The sequence below is a fragment of the Megalops cyprinoides genome, chromosome 1, assembly GCF_013368585.1.
Source record: "Megalops cyprinoides isolate fMegCyp1 chromosome 1, fMegCyp1.pri, whole genome shotgun sequence".
Taxonomy (NCBI): domain Eukaryota; kingdom Metazoa; phylum Chordata; class Actinopteri; order Elopiformes; family Megalopidae; genus Megalops; species Megalops cyprinoides.
The window spans coordinates 36051074-36076671 of record NC_050583.1 but is presented as its reverse complement, the minus strand read 5'-3'; the positions used below and the strand labels follow the sequence as shown (position 1 = coordinate 36076671).

General features: G+C 39.3%; 2 protein-coding genes across 2 annotated transcripts; both read right to left on the bottom strand.

Moving 5' to 3' along the window:
- Positions 1-56: 56 nt before the first annotated feature.
- Positions 57-13770, bottom strand: LOC118789942 (apoptosis facilitator Bcl-2-like protein 14). Its single transcript, XM_036546694.1, has 8 exons — positions 13664-13770; positions 7027-7225; positions 6268-6502; positions 4685-4892; positions 4406-4516; positions 4162-4235; positions 3752-4006; positions 57-365 (listed from the first exon to the last, which is right to left on the bottom strand). Exons 2-8 carry the CDS (start codon positions 7221-7223, stop codon positions 324-326), a joined length of 1122 nt encoding a protein of 373 aa, XP_036402587.1. The 5' UTR covers positions 7224-7225; positions 13664-13770; the 3' UTR covers positions 57-323.
- A 3931-nt stretch (positions 13771-17701) lies between these two features.
- On the bottom strand, positions 17702-21927 carry pax10 (paired box 10). The gene is made up of 7 exons (XM_036546604.1): positions 21822-21927; positions 20994-21152; positions 20503-20585; positions 20180-20336; positions 19334-19404; positions 17936-18068; positions 17702-17799 (listed from the first exon to the last, which is right to left on the bottom strand). Exons 1-7 carry the CDS (start codon positions 21925-21927, stop codon positions 17702-17704), a joined length of 807 nt encoding a protein of 268 aa, XP_036402497.1.
- Between the last annotated feature and the right edge of the window lie 3671 nt (positions 21928-25598).

Sequence of the window (25598 nt, the reverse complement as noted above, 5' to 3'; positions counted from 1 at the left end):
GAAAAGACACATTTTCCTTGTGTTTTGTAAAAACTCTTGTAATTTAAAAATGACAGTTTAACAATACCACGGGTACATTTTTGACATGGGACACCAGTGATGGTCAGTTTTGGGGAACAAGCTGTATGTTGATGCACTCAGTCACTGTGCTTCTTCCCTCTTTGGACAGCATTACAGCACCACAGAGATAATCTACATGATTATCTGGATCCACTTGTCTAATTTCTTTATATGTCAGGAAACATGTGAGAGTTCATAATTCAGAGTTCATGCTCAAAAGAGGTAGAGTGACCTATTCCATGCTGCCCGGACGTTTTGGTCAGTCAGTCGTACTCAGAGACATCCTCTAACTGGACAATCTTCTCCTGTAAGGACAGAGAGGGAAATGTGTTAATACTACTCCACTCATATTTTAATGCAGAGAAATAACGGGCATGCCTTAACCTTAAGTTTACAACTGCCTCTGCCATAAGTTTCCATTCACACAAATACACACCTATTACTAGGAGTGTCCTGAAGGAGGACTCATAATTGTACCTATACAGACCTGTGTATTTTCCTTCAGTTCTTCTTTTCTGAATTGCAAATACAAAAAAGAGAGAATGGCTCAACTTCTTACTTGGAATTTTTTCACCAACCTAATATCAACGGGCTTTTCGTTCATATATTACATTTTGTAATGACATATCAGAAATGGCCTTGACTTTCTAATTTGGATTTTAAACAGTTCAATTTGTATTTTATTTATGCATGCCTATTTAGTTTGCCAAGACCTGAGGCATCGTATTTTCAACACATGCATTCATCCAAGGCAACTTGTTTTACCAAGCAATAAAATGATCCATCTCATAAAGCTAAATGTTTTGCAATGATAGATCGAGTCATACAAGACAAAACTATACACTAAATACACTAAATAAATCAAAATAACTTTTAAAAAGTTAATATATCCCTGCAACGTTTCATCAGCAACATACTGTAATCAAAAACACAGGGAAAGAATCGTTCCTACACTAATGCTGTTTGTTAAAAATGTTTAATTAGTTACAACCCCCGGTCTAGGATCAGAGATCATAACTAAAAATGGTGAGCATCCCTTCTCCCGTCCCCAACCAGCACCACACCAGCGACAATAAAGAATAAATGTATATTATATATATATATATATATATATATATATATATATACATACATATACATATATTTATATATATATATATATATATATATATATACATATACACATATATATATATATATATATATATATATATATATATATATATATATATATATACATATATTTATTTATTTATGTAGGAAGCCATAAGACAAAACTTCTGAAGGTGGTAATGCCAAAATAACGAACCAAAAAAAAAACCATGTATTTGTCTAATTACCTAACAACAAAAGGTAAAACAAACAGAAAACTTGCCTCCCTACTCACATAAACAGGAGAAAACAATCACGCAAAAAGAAAAAAAAAAAAAAAACAGCTCCCACCTCGCTATGGAGCTTCCAGCAAACTTAAAGAGTTAATTACAATATTTACAAAATATATACAAGAACATACAAAAAGCGATAACAATTCCTGATCACAGGTAACGATCTTGCATGTCTCGATCGGGAGAGGGGAAAGCCTGACCTTTGGCTTTATCTCCCCACGCCTGCGAAAGGCAGCCACTGAAAACCTGCACCAGGAGAAAGGGAGGAGCAAACACAAAGGGGAACAACCCCTTCTACGTCCTTGGACGTAACTAATTAGGTATTAGTTAATATTAATAACATAATAATTACGTGGGCTTATAATGCTCCACTTATAAGAACCAAGCAATCTGTTTGTAAGAATCGCTTTGTGCCAACCTGGCCTCTTGATAGCTGAGGTGGGCCAGCTGACAGAGGGGTGTGGTGCAGCACACAGTGGTGGTTTATTTACACAGGGTGAGGAAAAAGTGCAGGGAAATATTTACAAGATGTAGTGTAACAGAAAGAGCGACGCAATAAATACACAGAAAAGACTCAGATAAGGCCTGGATTAATATTCCCCTAAGCGAGGAAGGTAGTAATGGTGTATTACGCCCTGGCAGCAGGGTGAGCCTCTCTCTGCAGCAGCAACTGTCTTCTCTCCTGATTCCCACCTGCTATCCAGACTGCTTCTCATGACCAGATTGCAAACTTGGTAAGCTCTGCCAAAAGGACAGGAACCTAGTACACATCACGCGTATACCTCTGTAACACCATATCCAGATACCCTTTCACACTATACAGAGGACTGCAGTCCACTCACCTATGCACAAGATGCAAACATCCAGCAAGTAAAACAATACACTCCTGACGCATGTAACGGATACAGGCACTGTATGCATGTGTTTGGAACAGTAGGACAGAAGGTTGTATGGACACTGCTGCATGTTAACCCCAACGCAAACACAAACACAGATTAATTGCCTGTGGCAACGGTGACTGACAGGCCACATGAAGTCCTGCACTACAGGGCTTTCTCATAACATATGAAACTACTCAATCCTGTGCAAATGTGCAGCACAGTTATGGGAAAAATATTAATCTCGCAGTTTAATCTCAATGTGGTATCTTAGGTTAATTACCATAGCACTGTAAACGATTTTGATAGACACGCAGTATAGCCAAGTACTTGAATACTAGTTGAGTTTGTTTCTGTGATTCTGGGTGTCTAAGTGATCAGAGAAAGATCTGCGAAAGAGAAGCTTTTTAATCAATGAATATCGAATTTCCCTATTCACTCTAATGAAAAGCAAGGGGTGAGAGTAAGGCTGACATCAACTACTAAATCATGTATACAAGAACTTGATACCAATTTTCTTTTTTTTTTGGACTAGGGTTATCCTTTAAAAGAAAAATGTCTGCCCCCAACTAGTTTTTCATAATTTTATGAAGGAATACAATCAAGGCACATGCTTCACAGCAGCAAGAAAACAGCTGGTCATGAGAATGGACACTATTGTAGACAGCTGCTATGGGCCCTCTCTGCAGTTTAATCTGATTAACCAATGCAAAAATCTCTGCCTGGGCTCGGCAAGTTAAATCGCTTCTGTTTCTTCTAATGTGAGAAAGATTAGCTTTTTAACTCAGAAAATGAAAAAAGAACTGTTGAATGAAATGTTTCATACCCATTAGGCTATAGGTAGGAGACCAGTTGCAAAAACAGTAGTTTCAAAAAGTATCAAAAAGTAGATATCTAACATAGACAGCTAAAAAACTAGCTATCTACCATTTTTCCTCTATACTGCACAGCATGTGCATACTAAAACATAAAAAACTGTAAAACTTAAAATCATATTTTCTGCCAGCAGGGCACTACTACTAGCAATGGAACCATTATTTCAGTGTATTTGATATTGATAAATGATCGACATGGCTATACACCAATGACAAATCAGGTGCCCACATTATTACCTTAATGTCCGTCCCCCTCAAGTACATGTAATTATCCATTCAGTACCCAAGCTTAGAGAAGTAGCCATAATATACGTGAACTGGGTAAATATCAACTCATTACTGCTGTTATGAAGTGCATCTGTGGTATTTCAGGGTTTAGCTTATTAGAAATATAATTTCAGTTCAGTTGGTATCAGCTCTGAAGCAATTATAGTACAGTTTGAAAAGGTTTGTTTCCAAGGGCTAAATTAAGGGCAATACTGTGACACACATATTTAATGTAATAATCAACTGAAGAACAATGGAAGAGAGGACAAAGGCAAAAGATACTCACCCATCCGCCTTGGCGCTGCACCCAGGGGGCAAAGTTCTGCATGTACTGTTCTGCGAACCCACGCATCCTCTGTGTCCCTGTGGCTGTAATGACACGCCGTGACACCTCCATTGTCACAGCAACCCTGGACAGAGTGGGACTGGCCGGAGCAGGGACTGGAGCCTCCGTCTGATTGGCAAAGGTATCAAGCAACTTGGCAAAGGAAGGGTAGGAGAGACGGGCCAAAGAGGACCTCAGAAAGGGATCTGACTCGATCTGTGAAAAAAGGGAGGATGGCAGTACATGAAGCTCTCTCACTCACTGAACATGCTGTTGAGCATATTATATGTACCGGACATACAACTAAAACAGTTTAAATGCATGAGAGATAATGGAACTGAGGTAGTCAAGACTGGGGTACTATTCAGTACCTTGTTGTTGATGGCATCCCCTTGCATTGATAAAACCTGGACCAACTGATTGACCACTATCTCCTTCTCATTGGCTGAGGGACAGAAAATACAACCTCGATTAAGTCAGTTAAAGAGCAGTAGACATTTGTCAATTTCTGTTTCAAAGGTGCAGACATTCATAGGAAATTTTCATAGGAAAATGTTTATGATGTTGCAACAGCAATCATAAAACAGCCACAGCGTGATTAAGAACAGCTCTTACATTCAGTCGTGGGGGTAGGTGGGCCAACAGGGGAGAGCTTCACTGGCACCTGTTTCTGAGCAATTTTAACTAAGGTCTCCGCCACTTCCTCATAGAACTCCGGAGGGTGAGCTGTCAGATAGAGGGCAAATGGCAGTTAATATCCTGACTGACTGACCTCCAAATGACATAACTGGTCATGGGATAGGAGATAGAGGGGAAAAAAGGAGAGGAGGCAAAAGGAGAATGGTATGAGTTACCACTCCCACCACGACCTACTCTCCCTCCCCTTTCTCTTACTGGGAGAAACAGCTGTCATCTCAGGCTCTGCCTCTGGTCTTAATGGCAAAGAACCTGGCCTCTTGGGTTCCAGGTCTGGATTCTCCGGCTCCTCCTTCTTGGCTTTTAATTTCCTGATGAGAGTGGAAAAGGGGGACTTCTTCTTCTTCTTCTTTTTGTCTTCAATTTTCCCACCCTCTTCATCAGAGGAGCATACTGCAACCTCCAGCTGGAATTGTATTAATAACAAAATATCAAATAGTGACATCAAACCACAGATAGAACAGACAGAAAAAAAGTATGAAACATAGATAACATTATTGTAAACTCCAGGCATAATATTAATATCAACTACATATACCCTACAAAAAAATCAAATATTCTTAAATCAGATAGCAAAAAAAAAGAATAAATTCATAAAATCCTGAAATAAGGTTTTGGATCAAAAGCCATATGCAAAACGTCAGCAGATATATATTAATATTAATGTCATATTAATGCTATTTTCTCTCTGTTTTCTTATTTTATGATTAATAGTTATTTGTAAAATTGTTATATGTAAACATGGTCATACATAAGTCACATAATAATAATACCCCCAGAATGTTGTGTGCCAGAACTCATACAGTCCTGCACATGATCCATAACAGGACATGATCTAACACAGGCAGAGTATTACCATTAAAATCACAGACCAGATCACGCCTGATCTTAAGCAGGCAGAGAGTATTGTGCTGTGAGAAAACAACTTATTATCTGGTACCTTTAAATTTGATGTGTGTTACTAATTGTAGACTTTCAAAGTAATACATCATGTAAAAAAATACAATATGATAATTAAAGCAAACAACGGCCATACTGCTGTGTGTTTTGAAGATAGCTAGCATAGGCTAGTAAAATAGCTTAGCGACTACAGTGAAGCATAGAGCACTGTTTATTCACAGAGCATCCATGGCTCTTCACCTGAGAATTCAAACTTTCATTTTACGCTCTTTGTTTACGCTGGTGAACAATTGGCATTGGTACCAGTGTCATTCACAGTTGACAATGTCATTTACAAATCAAATTTCATTGGAGAGGTAATCACCATTAGCACTGACCTATCCATCTCCCTTTTCCCTGAAGAAAAACCAGGGATATGAGATTTTAGATATAGCTAAAAACACATAATGTTGACAAATAAGAAATGTTAAGCAGTTTTTCATATTGTAATATATTTTCTTGTGGATAAATTTAGGTGTCATCATATTCAGAATGCGTAAGGATAGTTCAGGCTCAACCAATGAAATCACTGCTGCATCAAGTGAATTTTGAAAATTGAAAATACACATTATCATCAAATTTATCAGTCGACTCTTTGCCTACACACAGTTATATCCAAAGACTAACAAAACTAAACGAATTTTTAAATATGAAATATGCATAAGGTTCACATAAGGTTTGTGGGGGAAAAAAAGTTGTAAAAATGGACAGTCGTAACAAAATCACACAAAACAAAAGTAGCCATAAATGAATTATAAAAATTATGTAAAATGTTTTACTTCACAACTGTCTTATTTGAGCTGTGAGTGACAGCTGCTGTTGGTTCTCCCAGAAAGCTCTACCTTTGATTGGCCTGGTGTGCTGTCCACATCAAGAGAGCCATCCTTCTGATGGCTATGAACACTTTCAGCCTTTGAAGCATCTTTCTTCAGAGATCGCGTCTTGGTGGAGTGGCGTCGTAGTCGTTTTTTTATTAGATCCTTGATACCATGTTTCTTTTCCTCTGCTGCACTGATCTGCTCATCCAGAGAGTCCCAGCCATCCTCAACCCTCTTCCGGCTTTCCCTCCCACCCACACTGACAAAAGAAGAGAAAGGGAGGGTGGAGAAGAGAGCATGGGGAAAGAGAAGGCACAAGATGTTTCAGACACATGAGGTCAAGGAGAGAAGCGCCAGATGGAGTAGATCAAAAGCACTGTAGAAAGAGACACACAGGACAGCATTGCTTTTTGTGAAGACACACATGGCCTGATCCCACTGGCCAAATTCAAATCTTGGCCAGTACAGTGTTTGATTAAACCTATTCAAAATGTTCACTACCTTTTTTTGTTGAATTTCCACAGGTGTACCTAACTGTAGATGCTTTACAGCAGCATCAGAGGTCATCTGTCCCCATCTGTGCCAGTATTAATATCTGTCTATTCACGCACGCACCCACACATGGACGCATCCACACACACAAACCGGGTTACAATGCCCATTTCCCATACCTTCCAGGACATCTACTATATACAGTAGCTAAGCAGCATACTGGAGAACCATAATACCAGCAAAGGTCTGGGAGGGCTTAGGACAGGCTCATATCGATATGCCATCCAGTACCTGAACTTGCTGTGGTCCTTGTATGCCCCACCGACTCGGCCCGGGCGTTGAGCTAGGGGGACTGTAAGAGACTGGCGGAGGAAAGCTTCAAGCACCAATCGAGTTTCTTCTCTGGTCTCAAGGAGAGGTAAAGAGGAGCAAGGAGAGGGGGAACGAGAGTGAGGGATGGACAGGGGGTGAACTGCCACTGATGACATCCCTGAAAGAGACAAGAGACAAAGAGATTATCAAAGGCTACAAAGTAGACGTTAAAACTGGGCTTGCCAGTATGTAGCAGTGAGGGCAAGAGTGGTGAACGCAGTTATCTGGTTATCACCCTTATGATCAATGATCAACAAACCAGTGTTTTGACGATGTTTCTGAACAAGTTATGCCAAGAAAAGAGATTAAATCAGTATACTCATAAACTTTACATACCAAATGCACTGACCCGATTTTCTAAGTACAAAATGAAGGGTGGCTTTAAGGTGACTGAATATCACCAGACAATCAAGGCATGCCAATACAGTCTGATCTTAAAACAAAGAAACAGAATATCCAAGGTGTTGTTCAACACCATAAGATTAGCCTTTTAATGTTTCAGTCATTTTAGAAGTTTCACTTCCCCTTTGACGTTACCAACACAACTGACAACCTGAAGTACTTCCCATTCCAGTGTGAATCCTTTGTGGTTAGATACTTCACTATAACATTTTCTTGCACTACAAAGCCTATATTTCATGTGTTGCAACAACATACTCTGTAATGATCTAGTACTTTTCCTACTTGTATTTTTACAGATGTATTACCATACAAGGTCTACAAACAGAATATACTCAGGCACATGCAAATAGGCTGCCACTGACATCTGGGTGATTCCATACTAGAACAATTTCAAAATTACCCCACAACTTTGGATTTTGAAAACCACTGACAAATTGAAACTGTTCTAGGGTGACAGGTTTTTCCCAAAAGCTTTTGGAACTCCTATATTAGTATTTTTAAACTTCACAAGCGGCTGGGGTGTCTTTAAAGATCAAACACACGTTAAGTGATTCTATAAATGCTACAGATAAAATAAATAATGGCTATACCTAATTTTATGTTTACCTGAGTTTGTGTGTGAGTTAGAATCCAATTACTCAAAAACATAAGGACATTTTCTTTTTGTTATCTATAAAAAGAAACATAACATTTTTTCACTTTTACAACTTACTGGGATGAGAATAGTGCTGATATATGACCATAAAGTACAAGAAATAAATAACTGTAATCCAGAGAGGAGGGCTGTTGTTACAACCTCCCTGTTAAAAAAAAAAAAAAACTCTTCCAGTAACTTCATGACTGTAATTCTTGAAAAGCCTTGTCTTCATTTTGTTTAAGGGACCTTAACAAGGATCCAGGTATTCAGTTAATGTCCATCTTAAAAACTAATTCTTCCAGGTTTTATAATCTGCATGCTAACCCAAAGAGCACCTTACTAAAGTCCCATCAGTAAGCATTTTTAAACACTGTCAGTGGCTCAAATGATGTTGCAAGAACTTTAACGACCAGCAACTATTGCTATTCCTAGTCATCGAGCTGTAGGTGTGGCACTATGAAGAATCTTGCACCTGTTTCAATCAGTAGGTGTGCCCCTTCCGCCGGTGGGGAAACATTTTAATCAAATTATCTTTTCAGATCTTACTGTACTTCTGAGATTAGTCATGTCAATAGTTTCTTATCTAAAGGCATCTCCTTTGGGAAGGGATGTCACCTGTATGTGCAGCGAGTTTGCATTTTGTAGACAAGGGGAAAATCAAGCACTCAAGCTGGCATACTGACATGCTAAAAGAGAAAAAATGTTTGCTACCTCTATTTCATCGTCCATGTCAACAATAGCCTTCGACTGTTGAGACAAGGTACCATAGACAACTGAATGATCAAACTAATTTTCTGTTCTCTCTCTTTATTGCATTTTTCTCGTGAACCCACAATGTGATGACAGTTTTCATGTCATACTGCTGTATGCATTCTGTAGTATGAGAACTGATGTCTTCACAGAGCCATCATTGTTCATAGGCTGTGGCCTGAACACCATGGAGGAAATCAGGCGGGCTCTCTGGGAAGGCTTAGCATTCATTAAATTTATTGATGCTAAAATTTCAAAGTCAATCCTATATACCCTTTGTTTCATCCTAACCTCTTTATTTCTATTTTGTGAGAATGGGGTGAGGAAAGCCTCTGGCAAAGGAGCTTGCAACTCTCACTGTCTAAGAGGATCCTGTGAGTGCTCTAAAGTCGCTGACTAAAAAGATTCAACCCTTAGGGCTTTTCCCCTCAAAGCCACTTCTGGCATCCTGCTACCCTTGGCACAAAATGATGCATCTGAGCAACGTGTAAACACACTAAACCCTGCTCAATTACAAGTGCCCCATTTGGTTTCCGTGAGTCTAACTTGATTGTCAGGGGAAAAAAAAGACTGCAAAGGACTTAATGACTGACTATTAATGGCACTATACTAAATAAAAACAGACTGATTGAGGAAAGATTGCTGTTGTCAAAAGGATGGGGTGAATTGTGCTTTAAGTGAATCTGACCCAGTGAACTCCAATGGTATCACTAAAGAGTATCCCCATATAATTTTTAAATGCATACTAATGATGGCAGTCCCTAAACAACCAGAGCTAAGCTTGTGAATCAGTGTGAAGAGGTTGAGTGCATGAGAAATTGGGGCTTGAAAGACAAAACTGAATTCAGTAATCACATTAAAGTTAAAACAATATGCAACATATGGCAGCAATGTTAACATTGTGCTAACATCTTCATTGGCTACCAATGGTAGCCTAGTCCCAGAGCTAGAGAAGCAAGATAACTACAAATAGCAATACAAACTCTGGCGCAATACAGAACCTAACAAGTACAGGCCAGAGCAGCGGCATGCTAAGCCTGACCAAACAACCCTTTACATGCTAAGCCAGTCTGTCACATTAGTCGCTATTGCAACATACAAAGCACCAAAGTGTATCCCCTACCTGTGCGCTGTGGACTTATTGCATCAAAGTGACTTGCGTAAACCTGATAGACCGCCAATTTGTTTGGACAAATCTGTATTTTATTATAATCACCAATGGACATACTGAACCTTTCTGCAGTCTTAACAGATTCTCCCACTGAGTCTACATGAAATGAACAAAACTCACACTCTACAACAGCAGGACTGAATATAAAAATGAGTTCATGGTTGCTTACTTGCTTCTCTGAATTATAAACAAAGACAAAACCAAGAAGGTCTGGAATCTCATCAAGAGCTAGATTATGCTATTGTTTGAAAAAATATTTTTGTTACATTGTGTGACGGAGTGCCGTCACTACGGTTGAGTATGCGCTCTGACTGCCATACCAACGAGACTTGCTCTTTGGCGTTGTGGTCAAAGTGGCATGGTTGGTCCCCCGTAGACCCGGGTTCGAGGCCGGGTGGGGTGACTGTTCTCGCCCTTCGCTACACATTGTATGAAACTGAGTTTTCCCCAGTCAAGTCCACCAACTTTTGATGTGCACTCTCCAATGTGTCCCTTGCATCTCTGATTGGCTCAGGGCTGGTCGATGAATGTTCAGGTTCTGTATAGCCGAAATGGGTTCACTTATTTCACATTTTAAACTACTCTATTACACTGCTCATTCAGATTCTGACAGCCAGAGCATCAAAATGAACAAACCACAGGGTCAAGATGAAAGAAGAGAGAAAACACCCAGCAGCATTCATTTGTAATAACACGTGTGAACTAATGTGGGAAAATTAAGTCTCCCGACATTCAACGAATATGACTTTACTTGTCAGAAAGGATTTTTGCCTGTTCGCACACTGAAAGCATGTTTTTTGTTAAAGATGGGAACATTCTCATGACTCCTTTTTTTAAATGTGCAAAAATGATCCTAAGGACAATTTGGGATGGAATCTGTGCAATGAAGAAGAGGCCTCTAAAGTGGTGGTGACAGTTAAAAACCTTGTACAGATCAGTTCTACACAACAACCCACTCATGTTTGGGGTCATTCCACATCAAATCACCCAGAGGGTCCCAGGTCACCCTCTCAGATTCCCCTGAAAAAAATCACAGGTGCTCCTATACCAAACTTATGGAGAAATCCCAAATATTAGGTATGTATCTCTAATAGTTTTGACACTACAGCCCTTTGAAATTTTAATTAATTTTATTCATGCATTTATTATTTATTTGTTATTACTTATTTTGCAATTTCCATCACTCCCACGTTGTGCAATTTGACCGTACGTTACTCATAAGACTATATCTGCTCCCTTTCGCGGTTTGCGTCCTGAACATGTTGAATGGAACTACTAAGAGTTCGATGTTGTGTGAGTCATACACACAAGGAAGACGAGCGTTTGATAGCTGAGTTAACAGTGGAATTCCTGGACTAACGTTAAAGCTGTAAACAATCCGGTTTCTTATTTATGTATCTACTAGCCAATGTGTGAGAATACAAAACCAGTTTACAACCACAAGACTTTCTAATTTAGACACATACTAGCGAGACAAAAGTTAGCTAAAATTTCAAGTGAGAAGCGATCAGTGTGATGTGTTTCATGGTTCAGTGTGATGTGTTTCAAGTTCGACAGCTCTAGGGAATACTGTTAGTCTTCTGAATAGTTTGCTAGCCAACTAGCTTCCTGGTCAGCTACCTTGCTCTGAAGCTAGTTAGCGTTTAGCAATAACACTCCTAACGCATGCTAGCAACAGCTATCTGTAAATATCGAGCTAGCTAACCGATTGAAACTTTAATATAACACGTTAAAACAGAACGGCAAGCTATCAACCTGTAGATTGATCAGATGTCAGGAACAGCAACCACCGTTACTTTAAAACAACAAATTAATGTTAACGATAGCAAGCTTAGTCTCCCTGACCACTTTTGATGTTGCTGAAAGGTAGTCCACTGATTTATATGGAAACATACAGACAGACAGCTAGCGACCATTATCCTCGCCCACACACATTCCTGGTTCCCGATCTACAGAAATAGCAGGTTAGGCATCTAGCAAGTTACCTGTATGTGTCTTGATGTCCAACGGAGTGGTCCTCAAAATGCTCGAGGTAAATTACTTTATAAATAGCCAGCTGCCTACGGCATAACTTTAAAACGAACTAACATTAAAGTAAGAAAGAACCATTTAAAACAAAATAATATAAGTTAACACAGCCATCCAGTAGCTACAAACAAAAAGACAGCTAACGAAACATGAATGGACCGGCATAATTAAGTTGGTTCATACTGCTAGTCTAGCTAGCTGAAGTTCGAAAGTCTACTTTTTCTGCTGATCTAGTCTTCTGCCGCTTTCCCAGCATTACTTCTTGTACATAATCTGATTGCTGTGTTCTTTCAGTTTTATATGACTTTTCATGGGACAAAACAAGTTTCGACAGAGACCTCTCTACAGTTCGTTTGTATCTACGGTCATTCTTGCCGTCCAATATGCGCATGTCAGGCGTAGGTCCCACCTTGATACTCTTAAAGTGGTAAAGGGTATAGATTCTTAGGAAGGTAGTCGCTGCTGACAAGTTGGTTGAAGGATCTATTAAACCAGAAGGTACTGATAAAAGTAATAAAATCACTATAATAAAGATATGATTTGTTTATCCACAATAAAGACACAAATTGCATATTATTAGCTTTAGGTTTTTTTTTATTATTATTATTACCAGACAAAAGTTAGGAAAGAGTGAAATACATTATGTGATACACCAGTCCAAACTGTCTCTCATATTTACACCCTACACCCCAATAACACTGCTAAATTCAAGAGTTTAGTAAGTAATTCTAATACTACATTACATTACATCATTTAGCAGACACTCTTACCCAGAGCGACTTCAAAATAAGTGCATCACTATGCTAAGCTAAGCTAACTAACTGTAATACTGCTGATACTGATGCTAATAACATCTCTTCACCTTTAAGATGTTCACCTCTCCTGCTGGATATGTGCCAAACCTCCAGCCCTGTCCCCCCCAAGCCCTGTCCAGCGTCACCTGAAAACCAAACACTGGTACAAGGATTGGGAGAGACAAGACAAGAGACAGAGGAAGTGCTGGGCAGAGGGAATTCAACTGTTAAAACAGCAGAGAGAGACAGAGAGCAAACAGCAAAGATACAAAAAAAGAGTGCAACAGTGAAAATTATAGCTATATTAGCAATATTATTATTGCAAGTGTAGTTTTAGGATATCCTGTTTCTCAGATTGTCTTACTTTTTATTTCTGCCTAGTAGGTCTCTCCTTAAAAGCACTGCAGACTCTGTGTGCTGTGCTGTGCTGTCACTGTGTCTTGCTCCGTCTCACCCTCTGTCTAGTTTAAACTCTAGTTCAGCGTTTCTCAAACCTCTCCTGGAGGACCCCTTGTCCTGCATGTTTTAGATCTGGCCCTGGTCCAACACAGCTGATTCAAATGATCAACTCGTTATGAACTCCTGAAGCTGCTCAATAACAAAGTGATCATTTAAATCAGCTGTGTTGGAGCGGGGAGAGATCTAAAACATGCAAGACAAGGGGTCCTCCAGGAGAGGTTTGAGAAACGCTGCTCTAGTTTAACTCTCCTTCATAACTGATGATCAGTCTTGTCCTCTCTGCTCTCATGCCTTTTCTGTTCACTGTGTACTCACCTCTACCTCTGTGCCTCTGCCTCTTCCACTCTCTGAGGGAGAACCTCTTGGTGCTGCTTGCTCCCTCTTGTCCTCCCCCCACACCTCCTCCAATGTCCCTCTCATTCTTTATTCCTCAGCCTGTACCCTGTCTTTTCTCTCTTTCAAGTTCTCTGCCTCTCGCTCTCGCTATCTGTTCCCCCCTGCCCCCCTATCTCTAAAAGCCCTAAGCGGCCCTGAATTGGGCCAATGAGGAAGGAGGCTGCAGGGTGAGGCACTTCCTTTGTGACAGGAAACTTAAGTGAGAGAGAAAGAGAGAGCGACAGTAAGACAGAGGTAGAGATGTTAGAAGTGGGGTGGAACACAGGTCAAGTGTAGTCATCTGCTAACTGACAATGGTAAGGTGAAGTCATTGATACACTTACACACATGGTGCAGGTGGTCTGAGAGCTGAAAGTAGCATTATTGCTTAATTTATTGCTACCCATTGCACATGTTCCTTGTCTTTGTGGCAATTTGTTTGGCAAAAAGTATTTTCATATACATTTGAAAGAGAAATTGAGTGACAGATCAGCTAAGGACAGGGAGAAAAAGAGAAGGAGGGCCACAAAGAAATAAAGTAACACAAAGAGATAGATTAGCATACACCAATGCCATAAATTTCAGTTGCACTGGTGGCGTAAGAGCCTCAAATACACAGGCAAATCGCTTTGTTCAGATTGATGGCATCCATCAAGATGCATTTTATGTAAACCAATTAAAATGCCTGAGAATACGATTAGCAGATCGGATATCAGATAACCATAACAACCACTTTCATTCACTATGGCTCCATGGGTAGCACACTGTAATAAGTAACCGTATACACTACGGCTCTGTGCAGAGACACACTCACATGTATTACAAGTAATGACCATGCTACTCATTTACAGTAATCTCAGTATTTGACCCAGAGAGCGGTTATCAGTACAGTTGTAAGGTTGGGACACATGTAAAATGTTTAAACTCAAAATGTTGATGTATACACATTACTACAGTTTACCATATTTGCTCCAGAAGCCTAACAGACCACCAGAAATCCAGAACAAACTCCTGTATATATTTGGAAGTTGCATTTAACATTGCTTTTTGCGGCTGGTTAAAACATTTAAACAACATAAAGACAACAGATGGTAGGCACACAAATACAAATTCAACAGTCTTAACATTTCTAAGAGAGAACTCTTATTGAATCAATATCCCTAATATTTTGAATTTAACATCTGTCAGATAGTTAAATAGTTACTCTTTCATGAGGGGAAAAGACGGTAGGAAAGGACAGAGAAGAAGATGGGAAGAGATGGAGAGATAGAGCAGAGAAAGGGTACGTACAAAGAGACCAAATAGCTACACTGTCTAATTGCGGTCAGAATCTGGTGGGAATGGACTTTCCGTGACTTTAGTGTGGTGACCTGCAAACAGGACCACATAAACTCGTATCTTTCTCAATCTCAGTAATTAACTCCACAGCTCATTACCCTCAGTCCAAATCAGGCAAGTTAAGGAAACTGTTGAAGTCATCTTAATAAGGAACACAAAGAAAGTACTGTAAATTGTATAAGACAGGAAATGTATAAACACAAGCATCAGTACTTTAGGGGGACTTTTATCAGAGTATTGTATTATCACAGGGGTACACAGTAGAGTTCTAATGAAAGCCTGAACATGATATCAGATACAAATAGCAAGACATGTAGAGTTTTAAAGAACCAAAAGATATTCAATTGTGTCTTGTTTCATGCTATGCTTTTGATCTGACCAGAGATTGAAAGGAGAAATAGGAATTTGATGCAAGAGAACATGCAGGTTCTTGTGAGTGAAGCATTCTTTCCTTATGATTCAGCATATTTCTGTGTGTGAATGTTGAGTGCAAGTGTATCTGTGCATTATTTTCAGAGGGTGTGCAACTTCAAGTAACAAAAACAGGAAGCCCCTGTAGTCACATAAGCAGGAAGTAATCCTGCACAATGAGAGAGTGAAATAAACAAGCGATTAAAACTCTCTGCCACATTATCTAATCAAATTCCATCTCTCTCTCTCTCTCTCTCTCACACACACACACTCACTCACTCACTCTCTGTCTGTCTCTCAGTGTTCAATAAATGTGCTTGTGTGTATCTTAAGTACAACATAAAATAATTGTAACAATGATGTCAATAAACCTAACAACTACAGTGTTACAAACATAACCTTACTCTTTTGGCTTTGACCTACATTTGGCAAAGCATTATTGTGTTCAAACTGTAGTGTATAAAAGACCCCAGCTCCTTTTCATTTCACAGTCATATTTTTATTCAGGGCCAGAGGTGTTTCACAAAAGGGTTGACAGTAAAAACACCAACACAACAAAGACACACACACTAACTAACACCGACACACAACATGAGAGAGAGAGGTGCAAGATGGTATGCAAAATGAATCAACTGAAACTGAAAAGACAAAAGTCAAAATAAAGACGGAAAGGGCTCACAAAGGAAGAGAAAACATTGTAAAGAGAGAGAATTTCAAATTAAAACACAATACAGTGAATTCTTTGTTTTATATTAATCAATTATTGATTGTCAATTGCTGTGTACTAATCATGCTTGATTGTCATTGTTCGGCAGTTTTGCATACTTGACTCCCAGGAGATACTTGGCCATTACTACTTGGTTGTCATTGGCTGGATGAAATTTTTGTTGCTGACCTGAGAACCTCTTTTCATCAGCTGGTGGCTATTGAAGCTTGATTGTCAATGGCTGATTAATATTCATTTTAGATTGTTCTTGGCTATTCCCCCCTCATCCAGTGCTCCAATGATCTGATCTTCAAGTGAAACTTTGGTTGATCATCTTCACTTTGTCTCTCAATTTTTTTTCTCTTCATTTTTTCTTCCAAAATGATCACTTAACTTGGGTTGTTTTGAGATTTGATGGCTGCAAGTATCTTGTAGTTTCTTCTCCACACTTTCCCCTTTTGTTTTTACCTTATCTTTTCTTTTGCTCATCTATAATAATCTTCAGTAACGTTCTTATTTTGTTGTCACAATTTAGGTGTCTGATTTCAGTAGGCCAAATCTTTATGTCATGTGGCTTGTATCAATAGTGGGGTTTCCATAGAAAATTTTAATCTTCAGTATTCTCATATCTGGTCAAGGGAAAACAGCCAATCTGTAGGAGGTTTCTAAATCCCTCTTAAACAATCCCCCCATTTCACAAATATTTTTAAATGTACACATATCACACATTTTATGTGTGAATGGGTGTTTTGATATTCATGTTTTCTGTACTTTAAAGTGGTGCGATGAATTATATCAAAAACAACACATTACAACTTAAGCTATGATTATGACTTTGCATGACTTTTTATGCTTCAAGGCTTCAGTGTTGTTTTTATGGATCATTGGTACTGCACAAACTCTATGACGCAAGGTAATGTGGCTCTTATGAGTCATTGTTATGCTGCATGTACTAGTTAGTGCTATGCAGTTGTGTTGATCCTAAGGACAGCTGTTAGGCACCACATGTATTCTAAAACAAGTACTATGTTTATAATAATGTTGATAATTTAGTATTGTTTTTATGCTCAATGATGAAGAATTGTAGTGATTTAATGCCTCTGTTCTCATGGCTTGTGTGTTTTTGCTACTCTTGTGATAAGCATTTAATGTGTCCATGATGGTCTTGTAAGCTGTTCTAAAATGTCTGTCAGATTAATAGACTTGCTGACTTTCCTCTGTTTTGTGGAGCTGTTTGTGTTTGGTCAAACTGGCTTTGGTATGGCATATATAAATATAAATATAAGTAAGAATTTGAACACTCATTGGTTTTAGCATATGTCAAAAACTAAACATGGAAACCCCGCTATTTTTTTTTACCATTTACCTCTCTCTTTCTCTTTCTCCTTCCCTCCTTTACCAACAGTCAATGTATGTGTGGTTTCACTGGCTTCTCTTAACCATTAAATCCTTTACTTCCTTTTTTATGGTCCCCTTCCACTTTTCCCCGTCCCATTCTGCTCCTCTCCCTCTCTTTCACTTTCTCACTGCAGTCGGGCCCAGTACTGACCCAGATTCTGACCCATGCTCTGCTCATTGCCAGGAACTTGCACTGGTACTGAAACTCCTGGAGAAATGAGACCTAAGAGGAAAAGAGAGTGAGAAATATGAAGAGTTGCAAGGTGATATGAAATACCCTATGACAAACTGAGCACTGAGTATTACTAAGACTGAGTACACACACCCTTAAATACACATAAAGAGAGAGATAAGCTCACCTGTGTTGGAGTTGGCTGAAGGAGGTGGAGGTAAGTGAGGGGAGGGGTAAGGGGAGGAATCAAAGTTTCGAGGGGCTGAGGGCGATGGGGGCAGCATGCAGGAGTAAGAGGGTGCAGATTGTGGGGGTACAGGCTGAAGAGAGGACAGATGATGAGAAGACAAAGAGAGAGGTAGGCAGAAAGGAGAAAAAGAGATAACATAAATGAAAGGAAACAATTTAATGTCATTAATGATGTAATGTAGTTCATATACAAATCCACATTCTTAAATCTCTACCATGAAAAGAGGGCAAAACACAGTCTTATATGAATTACACAAACACCCAATATTTTCAGCATTAAGATAAAGTCCTATGACAACAACAATACAACAATAATAATTTAGTACTGTGAGAGAATGTAAACCTATATTAAGTATATTGAGTGTATACTTGGCATGTATTTGGTTGACCTTTAACACAGTAGCAAACATTAATGTATTTTTTTAAATACTGGATATATTATTTACATCTATATATTTAATATATCTAAAGTAAGCATTCACTACATGTAAAATTAGTTTTTATGGTTATTCATAACAGGAAGAACAGTTTAACAATGTTGAACAGCCTTTCATGTATGTAATTTATTAGAATTTCATTTAAAATCTTAAATTAGTATTGTTATCATGAATTCAGTCTCAAATAAATGACATAACACACTTCTGTCCTATGATTTTATGGTGTCAACTGAAATGAGTAACATAGCACCTGATCAATATGAATCCTTACAGTGGTTCCAATGGTGACCATAAGAGGGAGCCAATACATTAGCTTCCAACATCATAGAGTCCTACTCCCCACCCCCGCGCCCTTTGCAGTGTTCGCTGTGTGATTGTAATGGGTACATCACAAAACAAAGGCTAATGAATGCTTTTATTCCCTTCCTTCTACCCTTCCTATTGCTTCCTCTTCTTCCCTACTTATTCTTCTTTTATTCTTATTTTATATGAACAGTTACTGTTTGACCTTCTTGTGTTCATAACATGAAATTATTGTCATTTAGCAAACACTCTTATCCAGAGCAACTTACATAGGTTACAATTTTCTCACTTTTAATTACCAAAGCAATTCTAGGTTAAGTAGCTTGCTCAAGTAATGCAACAGCAGGGACCTGAACCAGCAACCTTTTGATTGCTAATCTTGCTCCTTACCACTATGGCACACTGCTGTTTTTATTACTCTGGCAATTGGTACAAACATTACATCAACTTTGACAAATATCAATCTTTATAGAATTTGTAAGGTTTACTGGAATTTCCACATAGTTACTGCCTTGGTAACACTGTTGCAACTGCTGTATCACTAATTGACTGAGAACTAAAGAAAAGGTATTAATGTTAATGTTGTAAAGAATTACCTGAACCCCAGAGAAGACAGAGAGAGAGCTGTAGCTAGGGAGAGACGATTCATTGCGATTCAGCACAGACCCTGGAAAAAAGACAGTGAAAGAGGGAATTAATACTGTGCACAATTTGGCTGACTGGACCATGTAGAAAATCATACTGACACAGAGAAAGACACAGGGTCATATATTTAATTCAAGACATAGACATTAATACAAAGGAAGATGTGGGAAAGAGCATACATATTACATCGGCTGATTGAACTCTGTGATACATTAATTGATGTTTTATACCATATTAAATGAAAGTGCAATGACAGAGCTTTTACACGGAAAGGCACTGCTGCCATATGTTGTCACAGTTTGCTGTCCTTAAAAGACCTGTTGTTTTTGTTTGTTGGTTAGACTACCTGTCCTTGGCTGACTGACCCAGTGCCATACAGTGAATTTATATAACAATGAAAAGGAGGGCAAGAGAGAACACAATGGCCAAACGGGCAAAAGAGATTGTCTATTACACTGTCATACAATAAAAAATTTAAAAATTCAATGCTCTAGTGAATCCAAACAAGGAATGTGGCTTACACTATTGACATCGACATAATCATGATAAACATCCTACCATAAATACAGAAAACAATTCAGTATACACCATTGACAAATGTACAAAAGTTTGTGATGAAATGAAAGGTACTCATGTAATTTACAGCCTTGACACACAAACATATTCATAGAAAATGAACAATGGAAACCTTGTACTGTAATGATTTAACAAATTTTGATTCTAACATTTCATGTGTGTTTATAATGTGGACAAAATGGTTTTAGTTTCAAATACTTGAAACTAAAACTGACACAGACCTGAACTGTTGCCATGTTGATGGTGATAGACAGTCGAATTGAAGGATGTGCTTAAGGGGGCGTGTGCTTGGGAACAGGATGTCCCGCCCCCAGATCGTCTCTGGTTGCGCAGTTTCTCTTCTCTCCTCCATTTAGCTCTTCGATTGGAAAACCACACCTGTCAATTAATCATAGAGCGGTGGGTTGGTACAAAGCATATATACAACGAACTAGGAATAATCGTATTATAGGAGTTTCAGTGACTAAGAAGAAATCTAATGTGTGTCTTGTATTGAAATAACTGGTGTACAAACAAGCTGAATTTTATCAAGATAATCACATACCTGAATCCGTGCTTCTGGAAGATCAATCTTGGCTGCCAATCTCTCTCTTGCAAAGACATCTGGGTAATGTGTCCTCTCAAACTCTGAGAGACAAAAGACACAGCACTTTAATGGGGTCATTAATGGGGTCAATGGAAAAGGAGAGACTTATCTGCATCTCATTAGTCATCTTTCTACAGAGGGCAACATTTCAGGCTCTTGTTTAGATAGAGAGAGAGAGGGAGAGAGAGTGCTCTTTCAGGTGGAAGACTTTTCTAGGTCGGAAATGAAACAATGTACTGTGACATAAGTGGAAAAAGAGGCTGCCATCTTAGTCACGCAGTTATACATCTTTTAAAGATCTTTCACTGGACAATATATATTATCTTCCCATGTCCTAATTGTTCAAGAATAACTCAGAAGCATGGCAACAGGTATAAATGGTTACTAGCAGCAGTCTAGCAGCAGTCACATTCTTTTCCAAAGGATAATCTGGGGAGTATAGTGCTGACCTTTCTCCAGTGCCTCAATCTGTTCCTGAGTGAAACTGGTTCTGTTTCTCTGCAACTTCCTCTTCAGTTGCAGTCGTAGCTGTGATTCTTCCCCCTCATCCCTCTCTGCCTGCATGCCTCCTCCTCCAATTCTACCATCCACTTCAACCCCACATCCCTCTGACACTGAGAGAGAAAGATTTCATAAATACTACACAATATTACAACAAAAATGTTATTTTCACTCTTGCAATGGATTCTGCATATCATTCTCACAGTTACTGAAAGGGATGGTGATAACGTACAAAGACACACACGCACATACATACGCACACATACACAAAAGTGGTTTCAACATTGCAGCTGACACTATGGAAGACAATGAGATAAAAGTGTTCACAACACTACCAATCAACTAATGTACCCACTCTTATGAGTCTCCATGGATGGACACTGTCTTTATTCATGTTAAGGAACCATATGAATTTGAAGTGTACTGAGCATTCATTCATTTAGGCATAGCAAGACCACAGGTGATGGTTTTAGCTTAGGCGGTCTTGCTGTTACAAATGTTTTCAGTCCAGCAAATATCTGTGGACCCGCTTATGCAGCTGTTACATCCCTCTGTCTGAGATCAGTCAAGTGGAAGCATGCGAAGTTCACCCAAAGCAGAGCCACAATGCACTAACCTCCCGGAAAACAAAAAATGATAAAATGTTTCCATTAACAGCAAGATTGGCAACTGGCTGATGATGTTGCTTTCTATTCAGTGTGCCATTGATGAGGCATACATGACCATTCAGAAGCAGTAACACTCTCCTGCCCTGGCTTTGTGCTGAACAGTCTTACCTGTGCTGTGCTGTGGGGGCACTGTGTTTGGCTGATGGTACCAGTTATTTGGCCCAGTCCAGTTGGAACCACTTTGTAGATTTAACATGGTTAATTTATCATACATTATATTTTACCCCCCACCCCCCACCCCTAAAAAAAACAGCACCTTACCCTGACCTTTTCACCCTCTCACTCTTGGCCCCTAACCCTCTCTCTCCCCACCAAGTAGAGATAAAAATAGCTGCAAAGAGAAAGAAAGGGAAGGAAGTTAGCACTGTGCATAGCCATGGTTGGTGTTACATACCTAATGAATTAGTACTGCACTGACTTTCTTTAGTACATATCCACTGACTGAAATAGGATTTGGAGCACTGACAAGAAGAGCTTCTGTATGTAATTCATACATGCTGAACATATGCTGCAATTGATCTGTCCATTCTAACACTGTCAGAAAGATCTGATTTATGACATACACAAACCTGTCTACACCTTTATTGTTGTATCTATATATTTTGCTAATTTCATTCACTACCTGATGGTACTGCACGAGACCATTATATGAACACATAATTTAATGGATATGTATCTACTAACACAACTCCTTTTCATGTTCTGACACTATGTTAGACTGTATCAAGTTTATAGTCAAAGGTCAGTCTGGTTCCTTTTGTGTACGTATATATCTGCCTACCTTTATGTTATCATCCATGTAACCATCTATTCTACTTCTCTCCAGCTGCCTTCCCTCTTTTTCTCACCCTGCCCTCTCTTTGTCTCTTTTTGTCTTTATGTCCATCTCTGTCCCTCTATCTCTGTCTGTCCCTCTCCACCTTTTAACAGCCCCCCACCCCCACCCCCACCCCTGCACCCACCAATCTTTGACATGAGCAAGTTTTAAAAATGGAAACTCACCAACTGATGGAAAAGGAAACTATTACAGGAAAACAACAAACACAGTTCTTCTTTATCTCTCCTTCTGTACTCTATCCTTCTCTCATTCCCCTTATCCCTTCTCTTCTCCTCCCTTGCTTTGTTGACAATGGACTATGTGTGTGCAAAGAGAGAGGGGAACAGAGAGAGAGGGAGAGAGAGAGAGATGGAGAGAGTTAGACAGGGCGAAAAAGAGGGAGAGAGGGAGGGAGAGCTAGAGAGAGAAATGCATCTGCAGGCACTCTAGTCCTCGGAGCGACGGATAGAGAGAGAGGGGGTGAGGGAGAGAGAGAGAGAGAGAGAGAGAGAGGGAAAGAGGAGTGACACAGTGAGTCAATGTCAGTGTCAAATTTGAACTTAATGCCAGAGAAAGGGGAGGTGAAGTGAGAGAGAGAAGGAGTGGACAAAAAAGAGGGATGGGGAGAGGGTGGAGGGTAGAGAAGCACTCAGAAAGAGTTTTGGGGGAATGGGGCCAAATAGAGATGGTAAGAGATAATCCTTAAAGTGAGAAGTGAGGGTGTAGAAAAGAGCAGAAAAAAGAAGTATGGACAAGAAACAATGAGACACATTCATTTTCACCATTGCCCCTTATTTACATAGTAATTTTGCAGTTATGAATACTTCACATGCACTCTACAACATTTGTTTGGCATCCTCATGTAATTACAATCCCTGCTGAATATATGATTGTCCCACTTTTCCAGCTTTAATTTTGTGGCATTGTTTTCTATGGCCTATACACTTTGAGAAGGAAGTACAGAGCAAATCAATTCAGGTTATGTAGTGCATAAATGAGAAGGTATTGTTTTAATTTAGTTGCTTAAATGTATAATGTATATATTTAAGCTCATACTGCCAGTGAATGGGTGGGAATTATGTATAACAATATATTATCCTATACAACATGCTTCTGTTTGTCATCTCTTTCTTCTTTTCTTTTTTTGGATGTTGTTGTGTTTTTCCTCCACTTCACAATGTCACATCTCTAATGCTACATTTACATATTTTATTGGATTAACTGGGAAAAGCCATGAACCCCTGACATGCCAAAAAGCATATTTGAATCCTGTTTTGAGGGAAAGGTGGAAATAGTTCTCTTTGAAATAACATCTCTACAGTATAGATGAAGGGGAGACATCAGAACTCTTATGGAATTCAGAATGGAGTCCATACTGGACGAACAGTACAATGATCATGTATCACCATGTAGGAAATCACACGTTGTCCTGTTTTATTATTTTATAATATACTCAAGCACAGTAGTGCAGGTACTCCAGAATGGTACAGCACTATACGTCCCTCAGTTGTAATGCCCGCATCATTCATTTTTTAAGTTCCTAACATATTTAATATATATGATAGTACATTATATAGCACTTAGCTTTAAAAGCTTTAGCTTTTATTTCTCATGTATATCTACTATTATACATTTGTACTCAGCTTCAAGGGCCATGCTTATTTGTATAGTGTGTTTGTTGCGCTTATTTAGAATGTATAATTTTGTATGCTCTGTAACTCTGTGTTGAGATGAACAATAAATAATTGAGGAGTAGTGTGTTACAGTATGGGTAATGTGGTATTGTGCCATAAAACATGGCATATATGAACTATGCCACTTGCAACCTGATAGACATCCTACACACTTATTAAGACAAGCAATGTTGCATAATAGTGAGTATCAATAATAATGCTGCAGACTCAGATTCAAGTGCAATTGGGAACACGAGATATGTGGGTAGGTTTGTATAAAAGAAGGACAGTGTGAGAGGAGAGGGGGACAAGGGTATAAATATATCTCTGTAGTGGGGAAGAGAGAAAGGGGGACAGGGAAACGTGAGGGAGAGATGGGGGGAGGAGGGTGCCAACTTGTTTTATTTCCGGTTGACAAGATGCTACGCTCCCTCTCTCTCACTCCCTCTCCCCCTCTCTCTCTCTGTCACTTTCTTCAGAGGATTGCCTGAGAGAAGGGACAGAAGTGACAAACAACAGAGTGAGAGAAAAGGAAAACAGATAAGGAGCAGGAGAAAGAAAGACAGGAGAAAGAGTGATTGTGTATATGCGGAGTGGAGTTATCTGTGTGGCCTTGTGAGCATGCATCTATCTACATGTGTCCAATCTGTATCTGTCTCCCCTCCCCTTCCACAATATGTGTGTCTGAGTTTAGCTATCTTTACCTGTGTGATTTCCTGGCAGGTTGTACAGTTTCCTGTGTGCCTCTCTGTGGTCAAATCCAGCATTTGATTTTATGGGGTTGTGTGTTGGTGCAAAATGTTTGTGCACCTCTGTCTGAGTCTGTCCCTGTGTGTGTGCGTGCGTGTGTGTGTGTGTGTGCGTGCGTGTGTGTGTGTGCGTGTGTGCGTGTATATGTATGCGTTTTTGTATGTGTGTGTGTGTCTGCAAGTGTGTGTGTCTGCTTGTGTATATACTTGCAAAGAGTCGTGTAGCTTTAGGGCACGATTTTTTCAGTCTCTTGTTAGTTCATTCCTGTCACCCTCTCTCTCTCCCTCTCTTTTTAGTGCTGGAGGGGGGATGAGCTGAGGGAGGGGGAGAGGAAGAGCGATCACCATAGCAACAATGCCGGGACAAATCTTCATCAAGTCTATAAAATAAAAACAAAATGGTAGGGGGCATAACCGTATATACAGTACTGACTGGACATAACAGTACATTAACATATTAACACTGCCAGTGTACAGAATTTAGCATGAGTGTTAATATATTAAATCTGAAACATAAATCCATCCATCTGAAGTATTGTCTCTGTCACTTTTACTTTTTTTCAATCTCTGCCTCTCTCTCGCACTTTCTCTCTCAGTCTCCTCTTCTGTTTCACTCTCTTCTTATTTCAAGTTAACAGAACAATTT